Below are 25,353 nucleotides of genomic sequence, written 5' to 3'. Positions count from 1 at the left end.
ACTTTGGTGAATAAAAAAACAATCACATATCCAGCTGTTTGGTGGTGCTGAGTGTGTTGCTGCTGCCTGCATGTGGATTTTTTAATCTCACCTATTTTAAAATGTGTAATTTCCTTCTTGAAGAGCAGGCAGACAGACACCATTAGACAACTGTCACCTTCTGATTGCGTTCCCACACTCAAACAATGGGAAAGCAGAAGTGTTTATGCATTGCATTGTGCACTGCCACCAAGTTCATGCAGAGGAAAATCTGCAAACATGGGAAAGAGAAATGATATGCACATGGTCATTTCTTATCACCTGCGCTCAGGTGTGCGTGTACACACATACCTGCGTACCTGCAGTACCGCTTTGTGTATGTAACAGCTAGTCAGTGTTTACCAGAGATTAATAGCAGGAGAAGTTAACACTAACGCTTTGTTTATTTAGTTAAGGTCTTCACACAGACTGTGATGACACACTATAAATTGTCTGGCTCTACCTTTTCTAAGTTCTAATTATTTTACAGACAGGTTTTGGCTTTGACTGCCTTAAATCCTGCTGCTGTGGTAGACATGCTTTGACAGCTGAAATCCAGTTTATTTTTCTGTTCGTCAACAATTAGAACAGATGCCTGACGTGTCAGCATTTATTCTTTTCTTGATTTGTTACTTGGCAGGGATGCTTGTTTATTTATGTAGCTACTTAAAGGTGCTGTTGTTCTGCTTTCATGAAATTATAAATCAGACTTAAACCTTTGCAGTGGCTCTAAATACATCTTCAATTACCTACTTCTTCTATAACTGATGTATGATACGTTTCATATACAGTACTTATAATAAAGAAACAAATTCATATAAAATAGCCAATTACTAATTTAGTGTGCTTGTTTTATACTCCAAAAACAAATTTTTATTTAAATGCAGTTTTTAGTGAAGTTATATTCTCCTTGGGCAGATAAACATGACATATTTTTGAAATCCAGAAAAAAAATCAAATTACAAGTAAATCACAGAGGATTCAGTGTATGTCAGCTGTAAAGGTGATGTTAGTGCTGTAGTTCCTCTGTGATTTGTTGTTTACAATCCAGGTGGAACGCTTGCTCATGTTCAACAGAGCACTGCAAATACACAGAGGAAAGCAGAGATGGCGTGTGACATTTATTGGATGCAGTCAGACTCAGCTTGCAGTGTATAACCTTGGGTCCAATCCTTTCAGCACTCACCGTAATATTTCCCTTTTCCGCTCTCTTACGTCTCGGTGGAATGTGTGACGCTGCAGGCAGCTCGTTCGTTTTGGTGGCCTTGGATTTGAAATACAGTGGATGTCTTAGAGGTGACCACCGCTGAGCTCTTGTGTAGATGGTTGTGATAATACTGAAAACACTCGGACAAAGTGAAATATACCAAATAGGGAGGGTTGACAGTAATGCAAATCAAAAGCCTAATCGGGGTCTCGGATGCAGGATTCAGGAAGTTGTACAATAGAATTAGGCTGATAATTGCCGCACTTTCATCAGTCTGCTTTACTGTAGAAAAAACACTCTCTCAGCCATATTTTACACAATAATAACCAGCTGCCACTATTGTCAAACAGTACTTCCATTTAACCTGCACACTCAAAGGAAAATCCTACACCACACCCGGTGTGCATAAATACTAAACTTTCTGCTGCTTGGTTTTCATTCATATCCATCTTGTTGTCATACCTGCCTCCCTCACCTTCTTGGCTGTCACAAAAAATTAGGCGCTCGTCTGGGAAAACATACTGCTTGTAACTGCTTTGCATCTGCCTCGTACTCCCTCATACAAAAGGTGCTGACAGATGTGTGTTGAAAACAGATAGCCGCATACTGTAGAAAGATAATACATAACTTTATCTCTCTAACAGCATCCCGACATAATAGAGAAGAGGTATAAAAGTGTTACATTCCTCTGGGTTGGCTTGACTGATTACTGTACCTACAGCAATTCAACTTTATAATTACCATCAAGTGTTTTGAGTTTTTTTTTTTGTTGTTGTTGTTTTTTTGCCCAGCATTCTGCCTCTCAGGAAACATACAGGCTGTCTTTTAGTTATTTTACAGCAGTTGACTGCAGGTACCACAAAACAGTCCTGTTATATCCTCTGCATTTTTTTTTTTTTTTTTGTTAATTGTAATTTCTCACTAAAACGGAATTAAAAAAAACAAACAACTGAATTTCACATTGGCAAAAACTCGTGATCACATGATTGTGCACATGTGAGAGATGTATTTTACCCATTGGCAACATGTGGTTTTGGGACATTTTCATGGTGTAATATGTGAAGGCCATTCCTGAATATGTGCTAATGCTGCCTTATTGTGTATAAGGTGCTCAACTTATATGAGAAACCCCTTTTTGTAAATAGATCAGTTCTTTATTTAAACATTTATAAATATATAAAAAAAGAATAGATACAGTATGCTTTTCCATAATGTTTGTATAATATGTAGGTTATTGCTGCAGTTTCTCGAGTGTCCCTCGAGGGCTCTAATTGGAAATAATGAGTAGGAAGAAAGTCTCTAAATACCTAAACATGATTAATGTAGAATATTTGTAGCACTTTACTTTTTTTTGGTCACCTTTATTATGAAAGGCAACCTTAAATTTTTTTTTTTTTTTTTTTTTATCACAGATTATTTAATGATTTTATGCAAACATAGATATACATGTGTGTCTGTAATATTGTGCACATGGTGTATCTACTTAATGTATACAGGGCTGTTTTTATGCGAGTCAAAGGGACAGATGTGATAATTATCATCCCAAATCTCTGTCATCTCTCTATCAGCATCATATCCTGATTTATCCGCTTGCTCCATGTTTTTTTTTTTTTTTTTCGGTCTCTGAAATAAAGGCAGATGGAACCACTGCCAAAACCAGGGGATAAATATGACACGGAGAGGAGCCCTACATGGCACCGACACTTCCTGCTCAGGCCCAGCAGGTTTAGCAGTCAGGCAGCTGTCCGGAGTGCTGACTGAGATATTTGGGGAATTAGGGTACGGGCGGAGGTTTTATCTGTTTGGACTACGAAGATACAACCCGTGTAATCCCAAGCATCATTAACATTACATCATCCTCCACCACCAACGCCCCCCACCCCCTCCACACACACACACACACACACACACACACACACACACACACACACACACACACACACACACACACACACACACACACAGCTCATCCCTTTCACCCACTCGTCCATATCTCCAAGGTCAGTTAGGTAACATCCTGCCAGGGATGATAATTTGAGAGATTGATGCATCACGATGATGCGTTTGTGATTAATGGATGTCAGATTGATTGGTGATGTCACTGGGTAACAAAAGGTTAAATTGACGTGCACCTGCTGGCTGTGTGAGCAGCAGTTTAGAGGATATGGGGTTGTGCGGGATCTCGTCATGCTTTTATCCCGCATCCATTGTTTGGTTTGCTGCAGCCAGAAATTCCTGTTCCAGCTGAAATATTGATCATTACGACATGTCCGAATCATAATGGAACATTTGTGCCTTTTACCTCTCAGGTGGAACAACACATTCTCAATTCTGCGCCACAAAATAGAGAGCTCTAAATGTGATTTAACTTAAAAGAAAAGATGCAGTTATTCAAACCCACTGAAGGACTTCAAATATTTAAACAGAAATATATAAATATCTCCTATAGTTATGTGAGACTTCTTCCTTTATCTGTTTCTTTGTCTCTTTTTTCATCAGTTCGTTACCTGCTGAAGAACAATGTGAGTCCAGATCTCTGCAACGAAGACGGTCTCACCGCCCTGCATCAGGTAAGATCACCCGTCACCACCAGTTATTTTTAAATGTATGTTTTTTGTTTTTTTTTCTTCTTGGGTACATCAAATAAATCCAGGGTTTTCCCTACCATCATAACATTTAGGTGCAGCATCCCAAGCGCTTTTTTTCACAGCACCTAAGCCACTATAGCTTCACTTCAAGCTTTGTTTTGTTTTTGTGGTTATTATTTTTGATTGCATATACATTTTTGAATAAACATTGGAAAGATAATCATCTAAAATGATGTAAAAATACATATTTTGCCCACCAGCCACTACAGCTAGGCAAATCATATTTTTCCATTTCTTTCTTTCAATAACAACATCATAGCAGCAGAAGTTTGATGATGTTGGCAAAAAGCAACACTCACCATTGAAAACCAGAGAACAAACCAAGAGAGAAAAACAAACATATATTAAACAGATACTGTATATAAACATATATACTGGCACCACTGTTACAGGCTCATTATTGTCAGTTGCTCGTCTCACACCTTCACCCCCAGACCCTTTAAATGTGTCAGTCCTCATGCCTTGCCAAATACCCCCCTCCCTCTTGCAGTCTTAAATCTAAGCTTCTCCAAATGGAAGATTTAACCCAGCTCTCTAAGCCACATCTAAAATGAAGGCTTTTTTTTTTTTTTTTAACCAATACAAACGCAGATGCTCCTGACATTTGTTACTCATCTGAGTTCAGGACAGTTGTACCAGCAGACACAGAGTGGCCGTGGTTTGGGCTGCTATTCCTTGTCGAAGGCTTTTGTGTTAACATTAAACACAGAAGTTCAGACTGAGTGGAGGTTTGGACAGGTCCATAGTTGGTGTGTAAGGGTGCCAATTGGGTTCTTATATTTCTTGCGTAGTGCTGTTACACTGGTAAATACCTTGTTTACTTTCAGTTTTTAGTAGTGCAGTCTCCAGGTGTTTTGTCGTTCTTTGATTTCTATGATGTGTCAATCTCTGTTTTCCCTTAAAACTGAGGCGCCAATGACAAACTGATGTCAGCGTTTTTTCTCACTTTGAAAATGAAAAAAGTAGAGCGGGACAGGGCTGGCAGCTTGATCTTCAGTTGAAGTGTCCTTGAGCAGCACACTGAACCTCAATTGGCTGTGTGTGAATGCGTTAGTGCTTTGGGTAAAAGCAGTATATACTTTAAATGCAGCCCATTTACCAAAAGAAAAACATCAGTCGATGGCTTTTTACTTTTACTTTTCTTCGAGCATTGTTTCAATTTGACAAAACGGTTTGTTTTTAGTCTGCTGATCAAAGTTTTGTGGGTTTCCTAGTAAAGAGGGAAACAGACTATAAAAAGGGAACTCTCTTTCCGTGTCATTGAGTCGCACTTGAACAAATTGACTTTTATTCATCTGGACTGAAATAAAGCTCTGTTTCAACATTAGATCAGACGTCTGAAGTCTTCTTGACAATATTTTGTCCTCTCTTTGTTTTGACTGTTAAAATTTGGTTGAGAAGTAAAAGATCATGGCTCCTGGTCTGACCTTACCAGCATCATCGCAGTCTTTGTTGAAGTATAATTAACTCATTTCCTGATTGCAGGGGTGCGATTTAAAGGCCTTGTGCAGACTGGAGTGTTGAGGTTTTCTGACTCTGAAAACATTAATTTTAATAGTGAGGAAATGAGTTCAGTATTGGCGGAAATTAGTCCATTTTGATGTTGGAAATTGATAGAAGATATCAGGCCTATTTTTACTTGCTGATAAGAGTTATTACTGACATCATAATCAAAGCTTCCACTTCATCCCAATTGATGCTGCATGTCATTTTTAGTTAAAACAACTCAGTTATGTGCATACACAGTGGATTATTACACGTCTCATTAGGTCACAAATCAACTAAAATTTGATCTGAAAAGAGTTTTGATCATTTTTATTCCATCTAAAACCTGAAATAGCTTGAATATCTGGCGCAGATGTTACCCAGACCCTGTGCTGATCCAATCACTGAGCTCAAACATTCCTCAAAAGATGCCACTCAGAAAGACAATTTTATTTCCAGTGAAGTTTGATTACTCAGGCAGCGGGATGAGCATGAAGATGCTGCTTTTGCTGACCGAACCATTTTGTTTTTTTCCTCCTAAAGTAAATTGCTGGAGAGGCTCGAAGAGTAAACGCCGAGTTTTATTTCCTAAAGGTGTGATTGGCGCCTTTATGGTCAGACAAGGGGTTGTTTACAGTGTGGAAGGCATCAGTCTTTCTTGAGGTGGAGTCGCATTTTAATGTCAAATAAAAAAACAAATCTGACCTCCGAAAGGATGGCTCTTCATCTAAAAACATTTCAAAAGGACGTGATACTTATTTATAAACTGTCTTATTCCTCTGCTCTCTGTCCCTCCTCCTCCCTCTTTACTCATTTGTCTCTCATTGCAGTTTTACTGACAGTTTATGTCCTCTCTCTCCCTCTTTGCCGCTTTCCGCTGTGCCTCGGTGAACAGCCGTCTCTCTTTCCCTCTCGGCTGTTCAAAGCCTAATATTCAGGCTTCTGCTGAGAGGCAGCGAAATACACAGGGGAAGAGAAAATTTAAGTCCATCAGTCACCACTGGTGCGGCTGGTGTTTTAAAAGTGGTGGGCTGCCGAGAGATCAGATTGACCTTTGATCTTTGTGTGTGTGTGTGTGTGTGTGTGTGTGTGTGTGTGTGTGTGTGTGTGTGCGTGTGTGTGTGTGTAACCGATAATCTGCTATTTGGATGGGTCAGCCTGCAAAGTGTCTTCAAAATGAGACCTTTTCCCTTCCACTGCGATTTGACAAATACCAGATACACACAAACACAATCACACAGGCAGATAGGATCCATTACAGAAACACACATAGGACATGTATACATGTACACAGACACACATTTGTGTACTCATCTTCTTTTAACGTGCATTTTGTCGTCCTAATTTACAGAGGCTAGATTAAACACCGACACTTATACTGAGAGAATAAATGCATGTGAGAAATACGATGTAGACACACGCACACATGTCACATTGCACAGGGTGAGACAAATGAAGGAAAGTGGTGGTGATGTATCTCTAAATGAGATGTCATGCGTGTCCCGGGCTGGTCTCACCTCACTGATATGAGACATTAATCAATAGATAGCTTGCGGGGTCACTGTATGTACACACACACACACACACACACACACACACACACACACACACACACACACACACAAAAGTCAATATTTACTATGTCAACCTTGTGAATGCCTCGTCCAAGCACGTTGGTTTGGATGACGTGATGGACGATGTCAAAGCTGTGTGTTTGTGTTTGTTTGTGTGTGTGTGTGTGTGTGTGTGTGTGTGTGTGTGCGTGCGTGTGTGTGCATGACTGTGTGTGCAGCTGTAATGTCATCAGTCCTCACAAAACACAGCCTCAGTCTATGAGCAATGCCACAGCTCTTTAATTGGGAGGTTATATCTTGTTAGTTTTTTCTCATCACCTCCTCTAAATGTTGTAATTTTTCATTACTTATAATACAAGTATGATAGTTACTGATACTTGTACAGCGGTGAAAGGGACAGTGAAAACCATGATCATTATAAATGCAGTCATTTTTATTCTCTCTCTGACCTTCCGCTGCCATCGGTATGATGTTCCATATTAATACGACTGTGCTCTCGGCTCTTATGAAGGTTGGTGATTCTGACCGGTCAGCTCGCTCTCTTTGATTATCGTAGCTTCATGCTCAATATTCCTCCGCTGTTCCTTTCACAGTACTGTGTAAATATCAAACACAATTTGAAATCAGGTAGACCTCAATCCAGTAAGTAACTTTAAGATTATGTTTGTAAACCCGCGCATTAAAGGATCATGTAAGCAAATAATCAGTCCAGACCAATCTCAAATCTCAAACGCCCGTGTGTGGGGCCAGCTTAACACTGGGATATTACTTTTCAGAAAACAAACACACGGGAGTCTTCCATCTTTCTGTAGCTCACCCAAACTCCAGGATGAGGGTTCCTGAATCAACAACCACAACACAGTGAACACACCACAGTAACATTCAAAAAGGGTTCACACTCTTAAGTTAAAGGTCAAATTCCCTTTCACTGACTAAAAAGTTTAATATTAATGACCTATAATGACAAAAAATAGTCCGCATTTGTGCTCATCAGGCAAAATCTAGCCGCATTATTTAATTCCCAGCAATTTGTGAGCTTTATTTGCTTGCTCACAGCTATTTTCAGTAAAAAATAATGTTGTTTTTTTAAACTATTTTAACAATAAACCAAACACAAATATTTGTTATTAAATGGGAACAAAAGTAATGAATTTCCTTGCGATAGATCAATTGTAGTTTTATAAACTTTACATCTAGCTTTTCTGTCGCATACCAACCCAATCTTTGAAGTCAATTTTTTGTAGCCAAAGCTGTTAATTTTATTTTCCTAGCATGTCTGCAGCTACCACTCAAGAAACACATTAAATTATACTGTAGACAAAAACTTCATGGAAAATATAACCTTTTGATAAATGGCAATTCAAATTTAAACATGTTACATTCAAAACTTTAATGTATTCCATGACTTTGCCCTAAATATGATCAGATCCCCTGACTTTCATGTCTGGAAGAGACTTTATAATTCCATGATATTCCAGAAATTCCATGACAAGTGCGAACCCTGTTCAATACAGAACATTTACTAATTTGTTTGTATATATATATATGCCCAAAAACAAATGTGGTTCAGATCAGATTAGACGCTGTTCATATCAGCAGTTCTGTTGCCTATAAATTCTATGAGTAGAAGCCACGTTTCTCTTTTACTTTGAATGTTATAATAAACTGTTATACAGACTACAGATTTTGTCCCAGGGAGATGTTGTTGAGGATATTTTTGGTTTGAAAGAACTGTGTTCGAGGGAGACGATCTCCTTGCCAGCAGATGGTTCCAAGCACACCTTCCTCATGTTGTCCCATATTTTGGGAGAGCACACAGCTGTTATCCAGCTCTGAGCTGTGCTGTGTTTTCCTTCGGGCCTCCAGTGTGGCTGAGTGGGCACGATGACCCAGAACATCAACCGACTGTCGGAGTTACATTTAAAAACATTTACTTTGGTAATTCAGCCACTTAAATATTAAAGCAGAGATGGCAGAGGCGGGATGCGGAGATGAATGCAACTGGTGCTGTAATGATCATCGGCAGGATTTGATTCATGTCGAGCTGTGAAGTTTGGAGTCTGATTCCTATGTGGTTCCAGTCTTTTTTTTTTTTATCTCTCATTCAGTTCTTCACTACTTCGGCTTTGGAGGGGCTCAGACCTTTCGGCGTCATATTCTTAAACTTGGCTCCCAAATTCAGTAATAACTATGATGCTCGGTTAGAGAGTAAATAAAGCAGAAACAGAAAAAGAGAGGAAACGACTTGTACCATTGGTTTAAATTGTGCGAGAGCCGATAAATCATCTCTGCAGGAACAACATTCTGTACTCTTCCGATGTCCCAGGTTTTAGTGACAGCCCATATTGCTATATGCAGAAAATTGCTATATTGCAATAGAAATAACGAATAAAAATTCATCCAAAGTCCGCAATATTTGTGGGAGCTTGCAAATTTGCTATGTTCATGCCATTTATATGTAATAAAAGTAATAGGTAGAAGCTCCACTGAAAGCATCACTGCACAATGTGGAGCCTGTCCAAACAAAACTGGCTTTATTCAGAAAATAACTCCATATTTACATCCTACAAGGTCATGTAACTTGTCCTCGCATCATCAAAACAAACCACATTCTGGAAGACCAGAAAAAGCAGCCACAAAAGGAATAGAAAGGTTTCATAGAAAACCCTTCCAGTTGTAAGAGATTTGTTTTTGTGTTGAATTAATATTATTAAGAAAGAATTAAAAGCACTTTTTTTTTTTTAACAGAAGGTGAAACTTACATATTCTATACCAAATGGCAGACGGTCTTGTAAAGCCATGACACTTTTATGACTCGTGAATTTTGTGTTACTTTGATTCCCATGGTTCTTTAAATTCAGAGAATGAAAACAGAGAACTAAATATATCCAGCTAATTCTGTGATATTGATTATGCTTATTATCGTATAGAGTGATTTCATACAGCTCTTTTCAGGCTGTAATACAAAAATCTCATAAAACTCCTTCAATTACATAAAAACTTTTGAGAAAGCCACAATTAAACAGCATTTATGACAAACAATCACAAAAAAACCTCTCAGCAGCTGAACTTTACTTCTCGGGTTTCCTCACTGAGACCCTGTCGCTCTTCGTGATCACCATCAGTTCGTTCAGCTCTGGGACAATTTAAAGCGCCTTTTAACCTCTAACCTCCTGCAGCCTCAGCTGTACTCTCAGGCACCTGGTCCTGCTTTTGCTCACTTAAACCCTCAGTATTTCAGTTTCAGTGACAGGTATGTCACCGACAGCCCGCTTGGCAATGGCCCTGATCAAATTTCAGCCATTCGGTCAAAATTTCAGCCTCATTTTGCTCCTCAACCTGAACCGCAATTCTCTCAGCTCACTGATGGCTCTCAGAAAGACTGTTGCTGTTGTTTTCCAGCCATAATCTGGCCCTTTGTCTGAGCCACGCTCGCATCCATTAGTGAATACTTTTCATGAATGGCACATTATTTCACTGCATGTTCCTTTGGATTTACTTTAGTGACTAGTTATCCCGTATGTGTTTTCCTCCTCTGGAAAAGCTAAGACTTTAGCTTAGCAATTAGCAGCAGGTGGGCTGAAGTATGTGGGTTTACTCAGAAGGAGGTTAGGAGATTAACCCGGTTGTTAGCTGGTGTGTGGGCTTGCTGCCTCTCAGGTTTTCCTGATGACATCTGCCATGCCACTGCTGCAGGCTGCAGATTTGGAAGTGAGCTAATACATCAGCGTATCGGATGTCTTTACAGCTTGTGTGTCTCTTAAGAGTCTTGTTCCTGTCAGTTTTATAAGGCTGTTCATTTTTCTTAAATTATATTTTCAAGTTTGCCTGTTACCAGCCTCAGACTGAAAATGAAATCCATAACTTGTTCTCTGAATCACTAAATTGCTGTTTTAATACCTTTATATATGTGCGCACACACACACACACACACACACGTGAAAAATATGGAAATGCACGACTCATGCTCGTCTGTCTTATCATCTGAATCTGTTTGTCTGAATTTTCCAATCATTAACACAGGAAGCAGTTGACGCACATAGACAGAGCACCACTTCTGCTTTTGGCAGTTTTACAAGAAGGTCATAGAGACACTTTGTTCTTCCTGCTCATTATCTGAGCATCATTGACAGTAAATGTCTCTTATATTAGGTTACATTGAATTTATACTTAAAAATACATGCACACAACTCTTTCACACCAAACCTGTCGCATATTTCTTGAGAAAACATTTGCATCAGATGAGAGAGAAACCTCTCAGCCCCCTCCTGTGCTCAGTGACGGTATCCAGGATCTCCAGACTGCAGCCTTCATGTATTTCTTTTTATTTTCACACTGCCTGGGTGCTTTTAGTACCGTGTAGCTCTTTTCATCCTCAAAGACATATCACAGAGATTTCTCCATAATCTGTAAAGTCCTCCACTTTAAAACAGATCGTGACAGCATCTGAAAACAAAATAGGAATTCAAGAGATATTCTGATGGGGCAACCTGTGTCCATATTGCCAACATTTATTATCAGGCTTAATGGCCATTGTCTAAACTAAACTCAGTTTACTCCTGAAATTAAACCACTGATATCTGTGTCGTTGAGCTTCAGCAGAAGTAGAGAAGAGTTGTAAATTTAGTGACAGAAAATCTGAGTATTAAAGGTTTTTTTTAACACCAGTGTGTAGGATTTATGATAATCTCTTGGCAGAAATGGAATATCATATTTATAATTATGTTTTCTCTAATGTATAATTAGCTAAAACTAAGAATTCTGTATTTGTTACCTTAGAATGAGCTCCTCATATCCACATATTGAGCAGGTCCTCTTCCATGAAGCGCGCCGTGTTGCACTGCTGTTTTTCTACAGTAGCCGAGAAGGGACAACTCAAACTTTGCCTCCAGAGCGGGACTACTAGACCACTGTAGATTTTTCTCCATGCTTGCAAGGGGAGGGTAAGACGAGGGCTGTTCAGTTGATTGCAACCGTCCTCCTAACCACTTGTGCACCGAAGTGACCACCAGTAGGTCACTTTGGTCTTCTGATGCCACTAAATCCAGCACACTGCTCCTTTATCTGATGGTTGTCGTTTTTCTTTATTAAAAGGGAATGCAGATTGAATTGATATTTATTTAAGTTGACTTTCAGCAATATTCTTAGTAAGCATGGACATTTCAAGCAAAAACAGTTCTTAATTCCACCTACATACTCTGATGGTCTTTTTTTTTTTTTTTTTTCATTCTGGAAAATGTCTGTCAATGACCTACAACAGATTTACTGTAATCATGTAAAAGTTTAAATGTGGGGAGCAATTCAGGTGTCATGCGGAGACTAGGTTGTTGCATTTTCTTTCTGGGGTCCTATTTTACTTGTCACACAAATACTTATACCCAAACATTAAAGTTGTCTGCAGATCAGATGCTGTGTCTCTGTGGTTGTAGAAAATGGAGCCACAGTTCAGAATTAGTTGTCTTTCAGTGCAGTCAGATTTTTAATACTTGAGGAAATTAGACTGGCTTACTGTTGAAGGACGAAACTATCCGTGTTCACTTTAATCTTTATTTTTTTGGGGGGGGGGAAATGCAAAACTTTAGAGTGAAATTTTAAATATGACAATCATCCTGTACATCTTCACCTCAACTGAACTGTTATTCACAGGAAGTGGTTGTCAGACAGTTTTGTCTCCAGTCAGTCAGTGTTTGTTTTTCTATGCATCTGTTTCACCTCTTATCTGTCTTCCTGCTATCTATCTTGTGCATCTGTGCAGTAATTTAATTTCCTCTCTTGCGTTGTGTATTAATTTATGAACTCCCCCACCACACTTGTCAGAGCTGCCTTATCTGAGTAGCCTTATAAGTTGAAGCTGCAATCCTCCAGAGAATGAACTCAGCTCAGTTTCTCCTTATGTCAATGCAGTATAATAGTCTTTTTTTTTTTTTATTGCCGTTGTTTAAGATTTTAGATTGAAGTTTCATCAAAGAAACCAATACAGAGTGAGAGATGGAGTACACGTGACGGAAAAGAGTGAGGTTCTGTTTCAAAATCAGATGTACTGAACGTGGTGCACACATAGACTGTTTATAGAAGTGGACGTAGTTTCAGGGTCTGAAAAATGAGGCCAATATGAAAGTGCTTTAAATTGTAATACCACCTAATGCCACAACAGGTAGGCTCCAAAAAGCCTCTGGCTACATAGACTCCCATTCTAGTTCTCTCAGGAAATACGAAGACAATGAAGTCATTTTGGTGTTGGTAGCTAAAGTCACTCCTTCTTATTAGTTTTCTGGCGGTCCATCTCAAAATAATCAGATAATACTTAGAAAAAGAAAAAAAAGACTCAAAAAGCTCTGAACTAGCAAGATGGGGACCGGCCAATATCCGAACTCAAAGCTTCATAATGGCCGTTGTGCGTTGTCATTGTTGGTTGCCGCTTGGGTGCAGACAAAATGTAACATCTGAGCTGTAAATTGTTGTAAAATCACTTGAAAGTAGGGATTACATGTCAATGAATGCTTACACAGGATGCTGAAGGACAGAGTGTGCAGTTGTTGTTTGCATTTCCCGAAGGAACCTTCATCCATCCTCTAATCGGCCCCCACTGGTTCTCTTCGCATCCAAAGGGTTTATATTCGTGTTTGTGCTTCTCTCTGTATTATTGTCTGCTCCACCCTCGCTCCTACTCTCAGATTCTCTACTAGAAGCCTCCAGAGATTGCACTTCAGCTCATTCTCTATGTAAATCCACAAAGAGAAGAAAAAAAAAAAACCTCTTCTCTCTCTGCACCTCAACTTTTCAAGGTTTCTGTGGTGAGCATGTACAATGTGGGGAAAGGGAGAAAGTTTGGAGGTTCTTTCTGTCATTCATTTTAACAGCGGTTCCTCCAAAAATGGAGGTCGTTGTGAAGAGAGAGCATCTGGAATTATAAAGAATCTGTTATTACGCTGTAAAGCAAAGGACAAATGGATTTGTATTATGATATTTTGTCTTTTAGGACACATTGCTTTTGGATCTGTGCCCTTTGACCTTGTTCACATGACCTCCTTTTGCTGTCAATTGATATTATGAGATAACAGAGGTTAGGTAATGTGCCTTTAATAGAAATAATGGCCATATAATACCTATATGAGAGGGAAATGTTGACTGTAACATGTGTTTAAAGAGAGGAAGGCTATTGTTTTACCCACAGTTTCAGTGCTCCTCAGGGACTAACATTAAACATTAAATAGGTAAACTCATCTTAACTCCATCACTACTACATAAAACAAATCATGTTTGCTTTCTTACAAAATTTTATTTTTTATTGTACAGATCTCTATGATCCTAGTTGTGTATGATCTGTATTGGTTTGTATATACAACAAAAATTTCAATAATCAATTAAAATGTTTAATTAATTGTCAATACATTTTTCATTTATTCGTTCAAGTAATCATTCAGTTTAAAAACTGGGAAAAAAAAAAATCACATCACAGTCCTTCGCAGTTTCCTATAATTGTCTGGTGATGTCTTATTTTGTCTGACCAACAGATTGAAACCCAGAGATAGTTATTCAGCAAAAACATTAAAGAGAGAAGATCAAATCTCAAATCGTCAGATTTGAGAAGCTGGAGCCAAACAATACTTGTAGTTTTTGTTTCACAAGGGAGTCAAACTATGAATTGATCACCAAAAAAAGATCCTGATGGAATATATATAAGAAATATTTACTGTGTGTCACTTTAAAACATTTGGCAAACTGCATACAAGTAGACTATGTGGTTTGTGTGATAGCAACCCGAGAACACTTGAATGATGAGCTTGTAGAAAAATGTGGTCTACCAACTTTATTTAGCAAAATATTCCGCTACTCACATAGAAGTCACACAGAAGCTTTTGAAAAGGCAACAATTCAAGACTTGCATGTCAGCCCTGTGACGGGGTGTGTATCCTGCCTCCTGCACAATGCACGCTGGGATAGGCTGCTGCTTCCTGGAAGCTTTAGCAGGATAAGCGGTTTACATAATGGATGTATTTATCTGGTTCTTTTATTCACGTTTATCTTTATTTTCTTTCTGTTTGCTGCAATCTTTTTTTTTTTTTTTTTTTTTTTTTTTCTCATTTTCCTCTCACTGATTACATTTTCAATAAGGTACATACATACTTCATAATGGGATTATCAGCAGTCATTTTATCAGAAGAGATTTTGCATTTCATTACGACAGATGACAACACTGCAGCAGCTTCTTTCAGAAGTGTAGGTGCTCCTTGGTAAAAACATGCAGGTGTTTCAGAGAAATATGAGGGATACGTTTTATACTAGAGTGATGGGAGGTTTGATTAAAGACGTCACGAACCAGATTCAAACCCGCAACTTTACCAGCACAAGTAATAACAGAAGCTTTGCCCTTCTGACTCTTCAGTTTCCAGATTTTATCGGCCCATCTTACTGTGACAAATGAATCCCATTCTTTATGTGTGCACTCTGCAGCCTCTTCCTCTGTTGTTTTCTCTGTCTATCTCCTCAGTCGTCTTTGTTTATCGGCACAGCACCGCCACACTCACCAATTAGCTCTGATGGAGAAAACTGCTGTTGCGGACAGCAGCCAGATTGGAGGATGGTGTTCATGGAAAATTCTCCCTCCTCTCCACCCTATAATCACACCCAGTTTAACAAGGAAAAAAAATATTCTCCGTCCCTCTCGGTCTTTGTCTTTCCATCTGTGCGGATGGGTGTGAGTTATGGGTGCATTTCCAGTTTTGTCTCAGATCCAGGGAACAGCCCTGACTCTGTCCAAATTGGCTTTGTGTGCTCTCAGTTGTGGACTTTATGGACTTCTTGTTTGTCTGTGCTGTTGGTGACAAATTAGTTGTTTTTTTTCATTCCTTTCTTGCACTGATTAAGGTGATGAGGCGAGCAGCAGTGCAACGGAGCCGAGTGCGAATCATACGTGGAGCTCCTTTTCAGCCTGAATAACAATTCTCCAAACAAGAGGATCAATTTTGACATTAACTCATATTAGAGTTAAAAGACACACGTTCGGCAAACTATTAACTTTGTCTTTTATGGTCTTTTCACTAAATTTTTGACCTCCTTGCTTGTTTCTTTCCATCAGTTCTCTCTCCATCTTCCATCTCTATTCCAGGGCTTTAAGATATCAGGCCATTAAGTATTACAGTATGTATCCAAGCTGAGCCAAATCTAATCTTGTCCCCCCCCTCTCCTTCCTTACCTTTCCTTCCCCTCCTGCTCTCTCTCTGTGCAGTGTTGTATAGACAACTATGAGGAGATGGTGAAGATCCTGCTGGGCCGAGGAGCCGGTGTTAACTCTCAGGACAACGAGCTGTGGACGCCGCTGCACGCTGCTGCTACCTGCGGCCATGCAGGACTTGTCAAGATCCTCATCGCGCAGTAAATCCTGCAAATACACTACACCTTGGTCTCCTGCATCGTGGTCCTTATCCTAGCGGAGATTAAGATACAAGATTATGAAATATAATATTAGCCTCTTAAAGCTTCAGGGAAAAAGAGTGAAGGCACTAGCTCTCAATGTAAAGGCCACACATGCAGTGAGGAACAGCAACTGCACCGATAACAAGATGGGATGCATCATGTGTTTTATTCAGCTCGGCAGTTGATCGATCGCTTCGCGGTAAATTAATCACAGTATTTAGAAGAAATAAAAGCTCTTAAGTTTTTACAAGTTGGGAAAAGTAGTGAGAAACAACTCAATCAATCAATTACAACTGGGTGCCGATGAGAAAAAAAACATCCCGAAGTTATTTTGTAAATAAGCAAATTCTGCATCTAGTTAAAGTTGTATTGATCTTCTGGACTCGTATAATCAATACCTGTCAGCAGTTGGAGGAGTGAGCAGGGTTGACCACCTCCACTAACAAGTTTCCTGAGGAAAACATTTATAATCTGAAATTAGCAGGTATTATTGCCATGCTGACAAATATTCAGCTATAAATGCATCAAGTGTCCCCAGTGGGCCGCAGAAGGTAGTTTTTATCAGCCTGAATTCTTCTTTTTTTCTTTCTTTTTTTTTCCGGAGCTCTGGGCAAGAGAAATGAGGTTTTCTGATGCAAAAACAACAGAGATTGCAATCTGGAGGAGAAAATATTAACAGTAATGCACGCAGCAGGAGAGAAAATGGCAACACTAATAAAAAGTGCAAGAAAAAACATAAATTGTAATACATTCATAAAAAAGGACGGAAAAATGGGTTTAAGCCATGGTTAAAATAGCACTGCATTTTTTTTTCCAGTTGAGGAAGATATGTAATAGGTGTCATGACGTATTTAACATAATATGATCCCATCGTCATCTTGGAGTCAAGATTATTGACCTATGTGCAGCCTTAGGACATAGCACAAATGGCTCGGATTGAGTTTTCCCATTTATATTATGCAAATGTTGTTAATAATTAAATCACTCTGAACCAGGTTTTCCCCAAGGCGAAAATGTCCTTGTTATGTGACACGTCAGCAAATATGTGGAATACATATAGACAACTCGCAGGAGTTCATACATTAGGTTTAATTAGGATTTAATTACATCCTAATGAAGCTATAGCAGCTAAACACATCTAAACCCACCAGAAGGACAAATCAACATGCTCTGTGTACACACTCTTATTATTTCTACCTGTTTGCACGGAGGGCTGAATTTCAGCTTGTATCCAGTGACTAGACACACACACACAGACACACAATAGAGATACACTGCTGCCGTCTGTTGACACGCAGATCTTGTCAAACCACTTATGTTGTCACTTGGACTCATTATCCACAGTGAAGTTACTGATTAAAAACGACTGAATCATGCAGGCCAACTTGTTCCAGACTGAGAGAATTTAATTAGCATCATCAATTAGTTCTCGAACAGTGATTTATTTGGTCATTCCTGTCCAAGAGTTTGAGTTATAGATCATCAATTTTCCGCATTATTTAATCAGAACATGAAATGCAGGCCTGTTTTACTGAGATTAAATTATTTCAGTTGTTTTTACCCTTTTGAGTACATTCAGATGACAGATGTTGTCATCAAGTACATTCCACACTTTTGTTTTTTCTCATACTCATATGGATATTGTACATTTAGAGCATTTATTAACCTCTCAAAAATGAATATTACAGATTTATTTCAGTATTCATCTCCTTGTCTCCCATAGCGGTGCTGATCTGCTGGCAGTCAACTCTGACGGGAACATGCCCTACGACCTGTGTGAGGACGACCCAACGCTGGACATCATTGAGACAGCCATGGCCAACAGAGGTAAGAGTATAAATGTTTCAAGAGAGGACAAACCAGCAGAGACGGGTCCGTGGACAGAATCAGTAGACTGTCAGCTTATTGGTATATTTTTTTGTGCATCCCTGAATAAATTTGGAAACTTTTCAGTATCACCTTTGTCTGCAGATAGTTTGAATATTTCTACATTCACAGTATTTGGATCATAAAATGTGCCGTTTCTACTTTTACTGCATTATCTGCCAGTTGGAGCTAACTTGTACCATTACATTTAACTGATGCAGGGTTTTTAACATCTATTACATGTTTTGTTAGAGTCACACTGACAAAGACAGATGCAGGACAACAACATTTCCCTTTCAAACAAATGCATGTTAATCTGTTTGCTAACTGCCTTCACGTCACCTGTTAAGCATTTAACATATAGTTACAGTGTGATTATGGTAGCACATTTACCATCCAAATTCTTCCTATTTTTTATTTTTTATTTTATATAATGGGTCCTTGATTTGAGACAAAAGCAGCTTTTCATTTCTAGCTGACAACTATTAATTTTGCCACCTGAAATGAAAACTGACGTTCACAGACTTTATCAGCTGGAGTTAGCAGAATCATGCGCCTTACACTGACTGCTCAGATTAATCATGCATAAATGGATTTAAACACGTCCTAATGCACTGGTTATGGGCCCGTTGTCTGCACTATTTGACGAGCCTCATAAATATATAAATAAAGATATTATAGATCTACAGTACTGTAGTTAGCCCTGGTAATAAGTATGACGGGAAAGTGTAAAACTGCTTATTAGCTGACATACTTGTATTTCAGATTTAAGGTTTTCACTTTTAATGTTACAACAGAAAAGGCTTTTAATTTGAGAACTTACCCACATGTCTGATAGCTGTAAAGCTATCTCCGTAATGTTGCGCTGCGGTTACTCCTGTAATCTAATAAGTGCCGGACAGAGCTGCTAACATTAACGTTAACTGTAATACCACGCAGGACCAGCAGGTACGAAATGATAATTTAGTTTTTTAACATAATGTTTTAACTCCAGAAAGTAATGTAGTTAGTTAATGATGAGCTCCTTGGCCTGGGAAGAAACGTATTTGACTACTGTCCGTCGAAGGTCAATTAAATGGACACGTTAATGCTTGTAGCTTACTGTAGAACAGACAAACACTCTAATTCAAATCCTTACACTTACGTCTACCGAAAGTCTCCACCTTTCTGAAACTTTAGATGCTTTTACGACATGATCCATAATGTGATCGGAGAATTGCTGTTGGAGAGAGGGACCTAGCAGAAGAGGAAGATGTTAAGGTTCCTCCACCTTCGCAGTCTGAAGGCTTTGGCAGTCTTAAAAGTCTGTCTGCTGCAGGAACAGATTGCTGAAGAAGATGGCAGCGGAGCCGTGACCTCCTGCAGAGTTTTAGGTCTGACACTCAGTCAGCTCTGGGAACGGCATAGCTCTCCCTCTCTGTCTCGGCGGGATGCAGATTAGGATACTGTATATTCATGCTGTGTCAGTGTAAACAGCTGCAGACTGCACAGTTTTGTCTGTGCGACAGGCGTGAGAAAGAGTTCAAGGAGATCAGCGCTAACCGCACATCAGTGATGAAGGGGGGGGGGGGGGGGCCTCGTGCTGTGCATTAGATGTGTTTGCATTTCTGTTTGCGGCTGTGTGATTTACGAAGAGAGAGTCGGAGTGACAGACGACTTTGTTTACACTGGAGTAAAACTCAACTTTCTTAAGACGGGCTCTTGTCAATGTTTTGTTTTCTGGTAAACGGTTACATCTACAGGCTGGCATGTGTACTGTGCACACAGCTGGCAGCAAAGCAACCAAATCTGCCTGTGTGTGGTGGGGAGGGGGAGGGGGGGGGGGGGTTCAGTTCAGAGAAATACTGATTGTTTTAATATGATCGGTTTAAAGGAGTACGTCAACATGTTTTTGAAAAATAAAACACTTATTTGCTTTTTGGCAGAGAAACTGATGAAAAAGTTTGGCACCAATCTGACTATAGTCAGTGTAACAATGACAGTTTGCTGTTGTGCACACTGTGCGCTGGATGAACTGTTGGCCAGGTGAACAGAGACTTTAGGAAGTTACTGCTTCCAACCAAGATATAGTCTGGCACATAACTCCCTGTAAAACACTGAGCTGTCCTTTTATACTTCAGTGTTTGTACAGAAGAAATGAAACATTATGTGTAAATTAGTGCACTTTAGAGGAACTGGTAGACTAATAGTGTTGCCTTCGGAAAGGGCAGGCTAGCTGTTTCCCCATCAGCAGCCGTTGCACTAAGCTATAGCTTCATATTTACTGTACAGAAACAAAGAGTTTGGAGCAAAACTGTTTCCTTACGCAAACGGAAATGTAACTATTTTCTATCCCTGGTTCTGTAAATGCTGAAGGTCTTTCTGACATCGAGTCTTGCTAACTTTTTCCCTCTGGTATGGAGAATCACCAAATGCTGACTCTTTGAATACAACAAAATCTGAGCAAGAAGCCTTTGCCTCCTGTAGCTCTTAAAATAAGCCTTAGTTGTACGGACATTATTTCACATGCTTCCGTCTGAGTCCCATAAATGGTAAAGACCAGAATTTAGCTCCAGGTTAGCAATGGCTGCTAACTGCAGAGGGGTCTATTCCAGGAAAACACGTCGACTAACCAAACTAGTCCACTCGTGCTGACACAGGGTTCTTTACATGTGTGAGACCGTGGGTTGCTCCTGATTGGTTCTCGCCCAAGAAGTAAAAGCAAACGAGAAAGGCTGTGAATGAGTTAAATGTTCCTCGGATAAGGTGCCCTTCAGCAAAACACTAAATCCTAAATGCATCAGTGGAGCAGCTGGATAGTAAACAGGAGAAGACTGCGTGGAAGCAGGGTGGTGCTGGAGAGCATCATGAATGCTCAGTCATATTTCCCCGGATAATTAAAGGTCAGAAAGCCCTGGTGTGAGGAGCATTGTATTGTAAAGAAGTGCAGAGTTAATCATTTTAGCAGAACAAATAAGGCACATGACACCACGCTGTGTGGGTTGCATCCTGGATGTGAGGCAATGTTGGAAATACATGCAGGGAGAGAGAGAGAGAGAGAGAGGGTGGGGGCTTGGAGACACTCGAAAATGAGGATCTCGGCTTACAATGGGATCTCTGGAGCTGCAGAATACAGATAGCGGTACAGTAGGTGAGAAGAATGATTATGAAGCTGATCAAAGGAATTGCGGCGCTGCTAATTGCTCCCGTAATTTTCTCAGCACTGTACTGGTGGATAAGACTTCTCTCTCCTCAGACACTGCAGGGATGGGCGCATTAACACGCACGCGGCACTTGATGCGCAGCAGCGACTGATCTGACTCTTCCTTGATCCTCCCCTGTAGAGCCCATTTCATGTGTGATGAGGAGGAGCTCTGTCTAGCTGAAGGGGTGAAACAGAGTGCGGCATGCAGACTAATCAAACTACTGGCTGCACAAGTGACACCGCTAATGCAGGGTTTTTTAAAAAAAAAAAAAAAAAAAATTATCCTCAGTCAAATTCAAACACGCATTGCTGGAGAGACAACAAACACCAGTTAACCCCTTAACGCTCACTGCTCTCTTTTGAATGGCATCGACCCGTTTTGAAAAGCGGGTAAAAGCCCAAGTTCTCACGATTCAAATGGTGTACATTTTAGGACGCCAATACCACAGTAAGAAGATTCAATAGCGCGTCACTTTGTAATGAGAGAGTGTACGTCAGACCTTTTCTGTCATCTGCAGCGACACATACGCTCACTATTTTCACAAACAAAATGCTAACAGTCATAATGGCGGTTCATTTCAAGGTTAAGACTGTAGACTTCTGATAAACACGGACATGGTGTTGGAGGTGTCAGCCACAGTTCTCTGAAGGGATTTTTGCTGGCAGTTTGATGCTAAAATGAGCAATTGACAGAAAATGATTTGACAATAAATCTACTTATTGATTAATGATTTGAATAGTTTGTTCAACAATTGCCTATTGCAGGATTTTTTTGCTTTTCTCTTGTGGTAAGTTCAAGCTATTATAGTTTTGGATTGATGGTCAGGTGTCACACTTGCTGAACTCACTTTGGACTCTAACCTTATCTTGTTTATCTGCGTGAAGACTCTGTGTGTGACCAAGCTGTTTAAAATGCTTAACAGGTGATGTGAAGGCAGTTAGCAAACAGATTAACATGCGATTAAAAGTGAAGCACAAAATAACAGAACTACAATGAAAAGAGTCCAACCACAGACCAGCGTCTTTTCACACTTCACTGATTTTTTTTTTTAAAGTTTTGGACTGCTGCCACAGCAAAACAAAACTTTTGCAGGAATCTGTGATTATAGTTTTTTTGACCGAAACAAAAAAAATAATGTAGTGGGTCAATCAGTAATGAAAATAATAATTACTTGTAGCTCAAGTCTAAATTACTCCCAACGACTAACCTTTAAGACATTTTCTGCTATTAACACATCTCTTGTTTCAATGTACATGTGAATATATATATAATTTTTTTTTATTTATTTTTTTAAAATAAAGTTTCATATATTCTGTGGAAAAATAACCCACCCATCACTTTTATTACTGCCACTTGGTCACTAAAATATTTTGGGTACACAACTTTTTTTGTTGTGTTACATAGGTTGTGTCGTTGTAGTTGTTGTGTACTATTGTGTTTGGTGTGTGTTGTTTTATAAGCCAGTGCAGAAGACAAATATTAATTTTATGCCAAACTAATGGACAATAAAGTGATCTAAATCTGTTTATGGCGGCTGCATCTTGTTGCTTACCACAGCTATAATCTGTGGTTGAATCAAAAGGAAGTGTGAGAGGAATTAAGAGCAATGATAGGCTGGAAAAGCTGTCAATCAACTACCTCCAAATAAAAAAATTTTTAAGGCTTAATATATTAACATTAAATGCACATTTCAAGAAGGAAATCAAGATAGATCCAGATGGGAGTGATTTTAAGTGCAGCGTATCCAGTTGTCACTTCTGCGCAGCCATCACCGGAGTCAGCCGACGGCTGTAAGTTTGCCAGACCAGACATCTAGTACGATACGATCACACTTTGACAGTTCAGAATGAATTCCACACTCGTTTTGTTCCACAGACTCGTGTTTGTATCTCGGCATACCCAGGATCAGTTTGTTATTTCAGTTTAAGAAAGGCTCATGTCTGGTTATTAATGTGACAATATACTAATCATTTCCTTTTACACATTTGCTACAGTTGAATGATGAGGAAAGTTTGTTATAGTGTACATTTTTAAACCCTGGTAGTTTTTTGTTTCTAACTGCGGGGCATCACTGCACCAAAATATGACAGAAACAAGGCAAGTCAAAATTGCAACATGAGTACCAGAGAGACTGTTGTTTTCTGACAACAGAAAACAGAAATAAAACAGTTGCTGGAGGGATGCATTCAATCAACAAACTGGGACTGTCTTCGACCTGATTCCTGCACCTTTTACCACCCTTCAGCAATTTTCAATTCCTCCTTTTCAGAGCCTTCATCACAGTCACATATACCTGCTAAGAACAAAATTGTGACACTGAAAGAGGAGTTTGACTTAACATGGCAGGTTGGAAGCTGGAGCACCGGATGAGTAGATAGATTTGCCTTCAGCTTTATTCGTCTAATTTATCACTCAGAGCCATGCAGGAGGTCGAATAGGGCTGAATTCCTGACAATAAAATATGCACAGTCAGGAGATGCCTGTCTGCTTCCACTATTTATTTTAAGTAAGAGTGTCCAATATCAGTGGCTTGTGCTCCATGCATTACAGAGAAGAAGGTGTATTCGAATTAATAGCTGTTTGAGCTTTTATTTCCAGCTGTTTTTCCTTTAAGAATGGGTAACCTTTAACAAGTAGTATAAGATGACTCGTTACTTTTTTTTGGTGCGGGTGGACTGATTTGGTTTAGTCCTTACACCTCATGCACCTGATTCATTCTGAATTTCACCCACATAATCAGTCAGTCACACGCTGCGAGAATATAAGTCACACGTCTGACTGACAGGCTCTTTCCACTATTGTTAATCTGACATTTCTTTCAATTTTCTGGGCAGCACAGCACGTTACTGCTGAGCTAAAGTGTGGCGGTCACAGTGTTGAGTCCTACCTGGCAACAGGAAGAAGGATTAAAGGAGGAATTTAGATTGGCGGTGAGAAAAAGAATTGCCAGAGCTTCAACTGGGCCAAACTCCATAAATCTCTTTGCCCAAAGATGATAGGAAAGCCAGCATGAAAGTAAACTACTCTGCCACCCAGACAAAAATAGTCAGATATTAAAATCCAAATCTAAATGCTCTATGTAGGTTTGTACTGATCGCCTGTTAACTGTCCATAAAGTTAAAAACACTGGAAAAATGATCTAAAGGTGAATTTATTTCTTATGACCAAAACTTGTAATCTATTCAGAATGGTATGTAATACACGTCTGGGTTCGGCCCTTGTCTGCTACTCTCACTTGAGAACTTATTTCTGCTTTTCTTTGAAGCCTGACCTTTTTTTTTTCTATACCTGCAGCTTTTATTGTGGAATCTGTGAACCGTTGCTGATGGAAAACATCCGAGGCAATTTAAAAAAGGTGTTGCTATAAGTCCGAAGACGCTTTCTCTCTATAACAGTCACTTTTTGAATTGATTTTTACAGGCATTGTGTCGCAGTTCCATCGCACCCGGGATGCTCCTCCGTGTCTCTGTGTGCCTCTAATCATAAACTGTCCATGCCAGCCGCTGCGGTTATATATCAGGGCTGTCGGGGAAAAACTGCCTCCCCTGACATTAACTCTGGCTCTGCTCACGCGTTTATTGACAGGCATCACCCAGGAGATGATCAATGAGACACGAGCGTCGACAGAGAGGAGGTTGCTGGGAGACATTCAGGAACTGCTGAGACAAGGAGAGGAGGTCAACCAGCAGGACTCTCAGGGAGCCACACTGGTAAGAGGCAGTGCTGCTGATTTATTTCTGAACCTAAATCAATTTAAAACATGCTGCCTGAAGGTTTTTTTTTTTTTTTTTTTTTTTTTTTTTTTACCCAAGTTTGAGCTTCTTCAGCTCAGAAAAATACAGCTGACATGAAATTCAAATCATGCGGGACAAAATGTCAGACAGTTAATGCAAACACTAGCTTCCTTTCCTGTAGCTGCTTCACAGTAAATTCCTTAAAAGTGCTGAGAATTG

At 39.6% G+C, this 25,353-nt stretch overlaps 1 protein-coding gene across 1 annotated transcript in view; it reads left to right on the top strand.

The window, feature by feature from the left end:
* The window catches only part of ppp1r16b (protein phosphatase 1, regulatory subunit 16B), an 87,032-nt gene that overhangs the window by 50,739 nt on the left and 10,940 nt on the right, over nucleotides 1–25,353 (top strand). Inside the window, exons 4-7 of the mRNA XM_069147311.1 lie at nucleotides 3,725–3,795; nucleotides 16,162–16,307; nucleotides 18,073–18,176; nucleotides 24,986–25,110. Of these exons, the coding sequence (XP_069003412.1) occupies nucleotides 3,725–3,795; nucleotides 16,162–16,307; nucleotides 18,073–18,176; nucleotides 24,986–25,110 (446 nt within the window). The remainder of the gene's footprint in view (nucleotides 1–3,724; nucleotides 3,796–16,161; nucleotides 16,308–18,072; nucleotides 18,177–24,985; nucleotides 25,111–25,353) is intronic.

This window comes from Embiotoca jacksoni, unplaced genomic scaffold, assembly GCF_022577435.1.
Source record: "Embiotoca jacksoni isolate LCO1_2020_lvr unplaced genomic scaffold, fEmbJac1.0.p SCAF_1, whole genome shotgun sequence".
Classification (NCBI taxonomy): domain Eukaryota; kingdom Metazoa; phylum Chordata; class Actinopteri; family Embiotocidae; genus Embiotoca; species Embiotoca jacksoni.
Note: the sequence above shows the minus strand (reverse complement) of the source record. Positions and strands in the feature narration are given on the sequence as shown.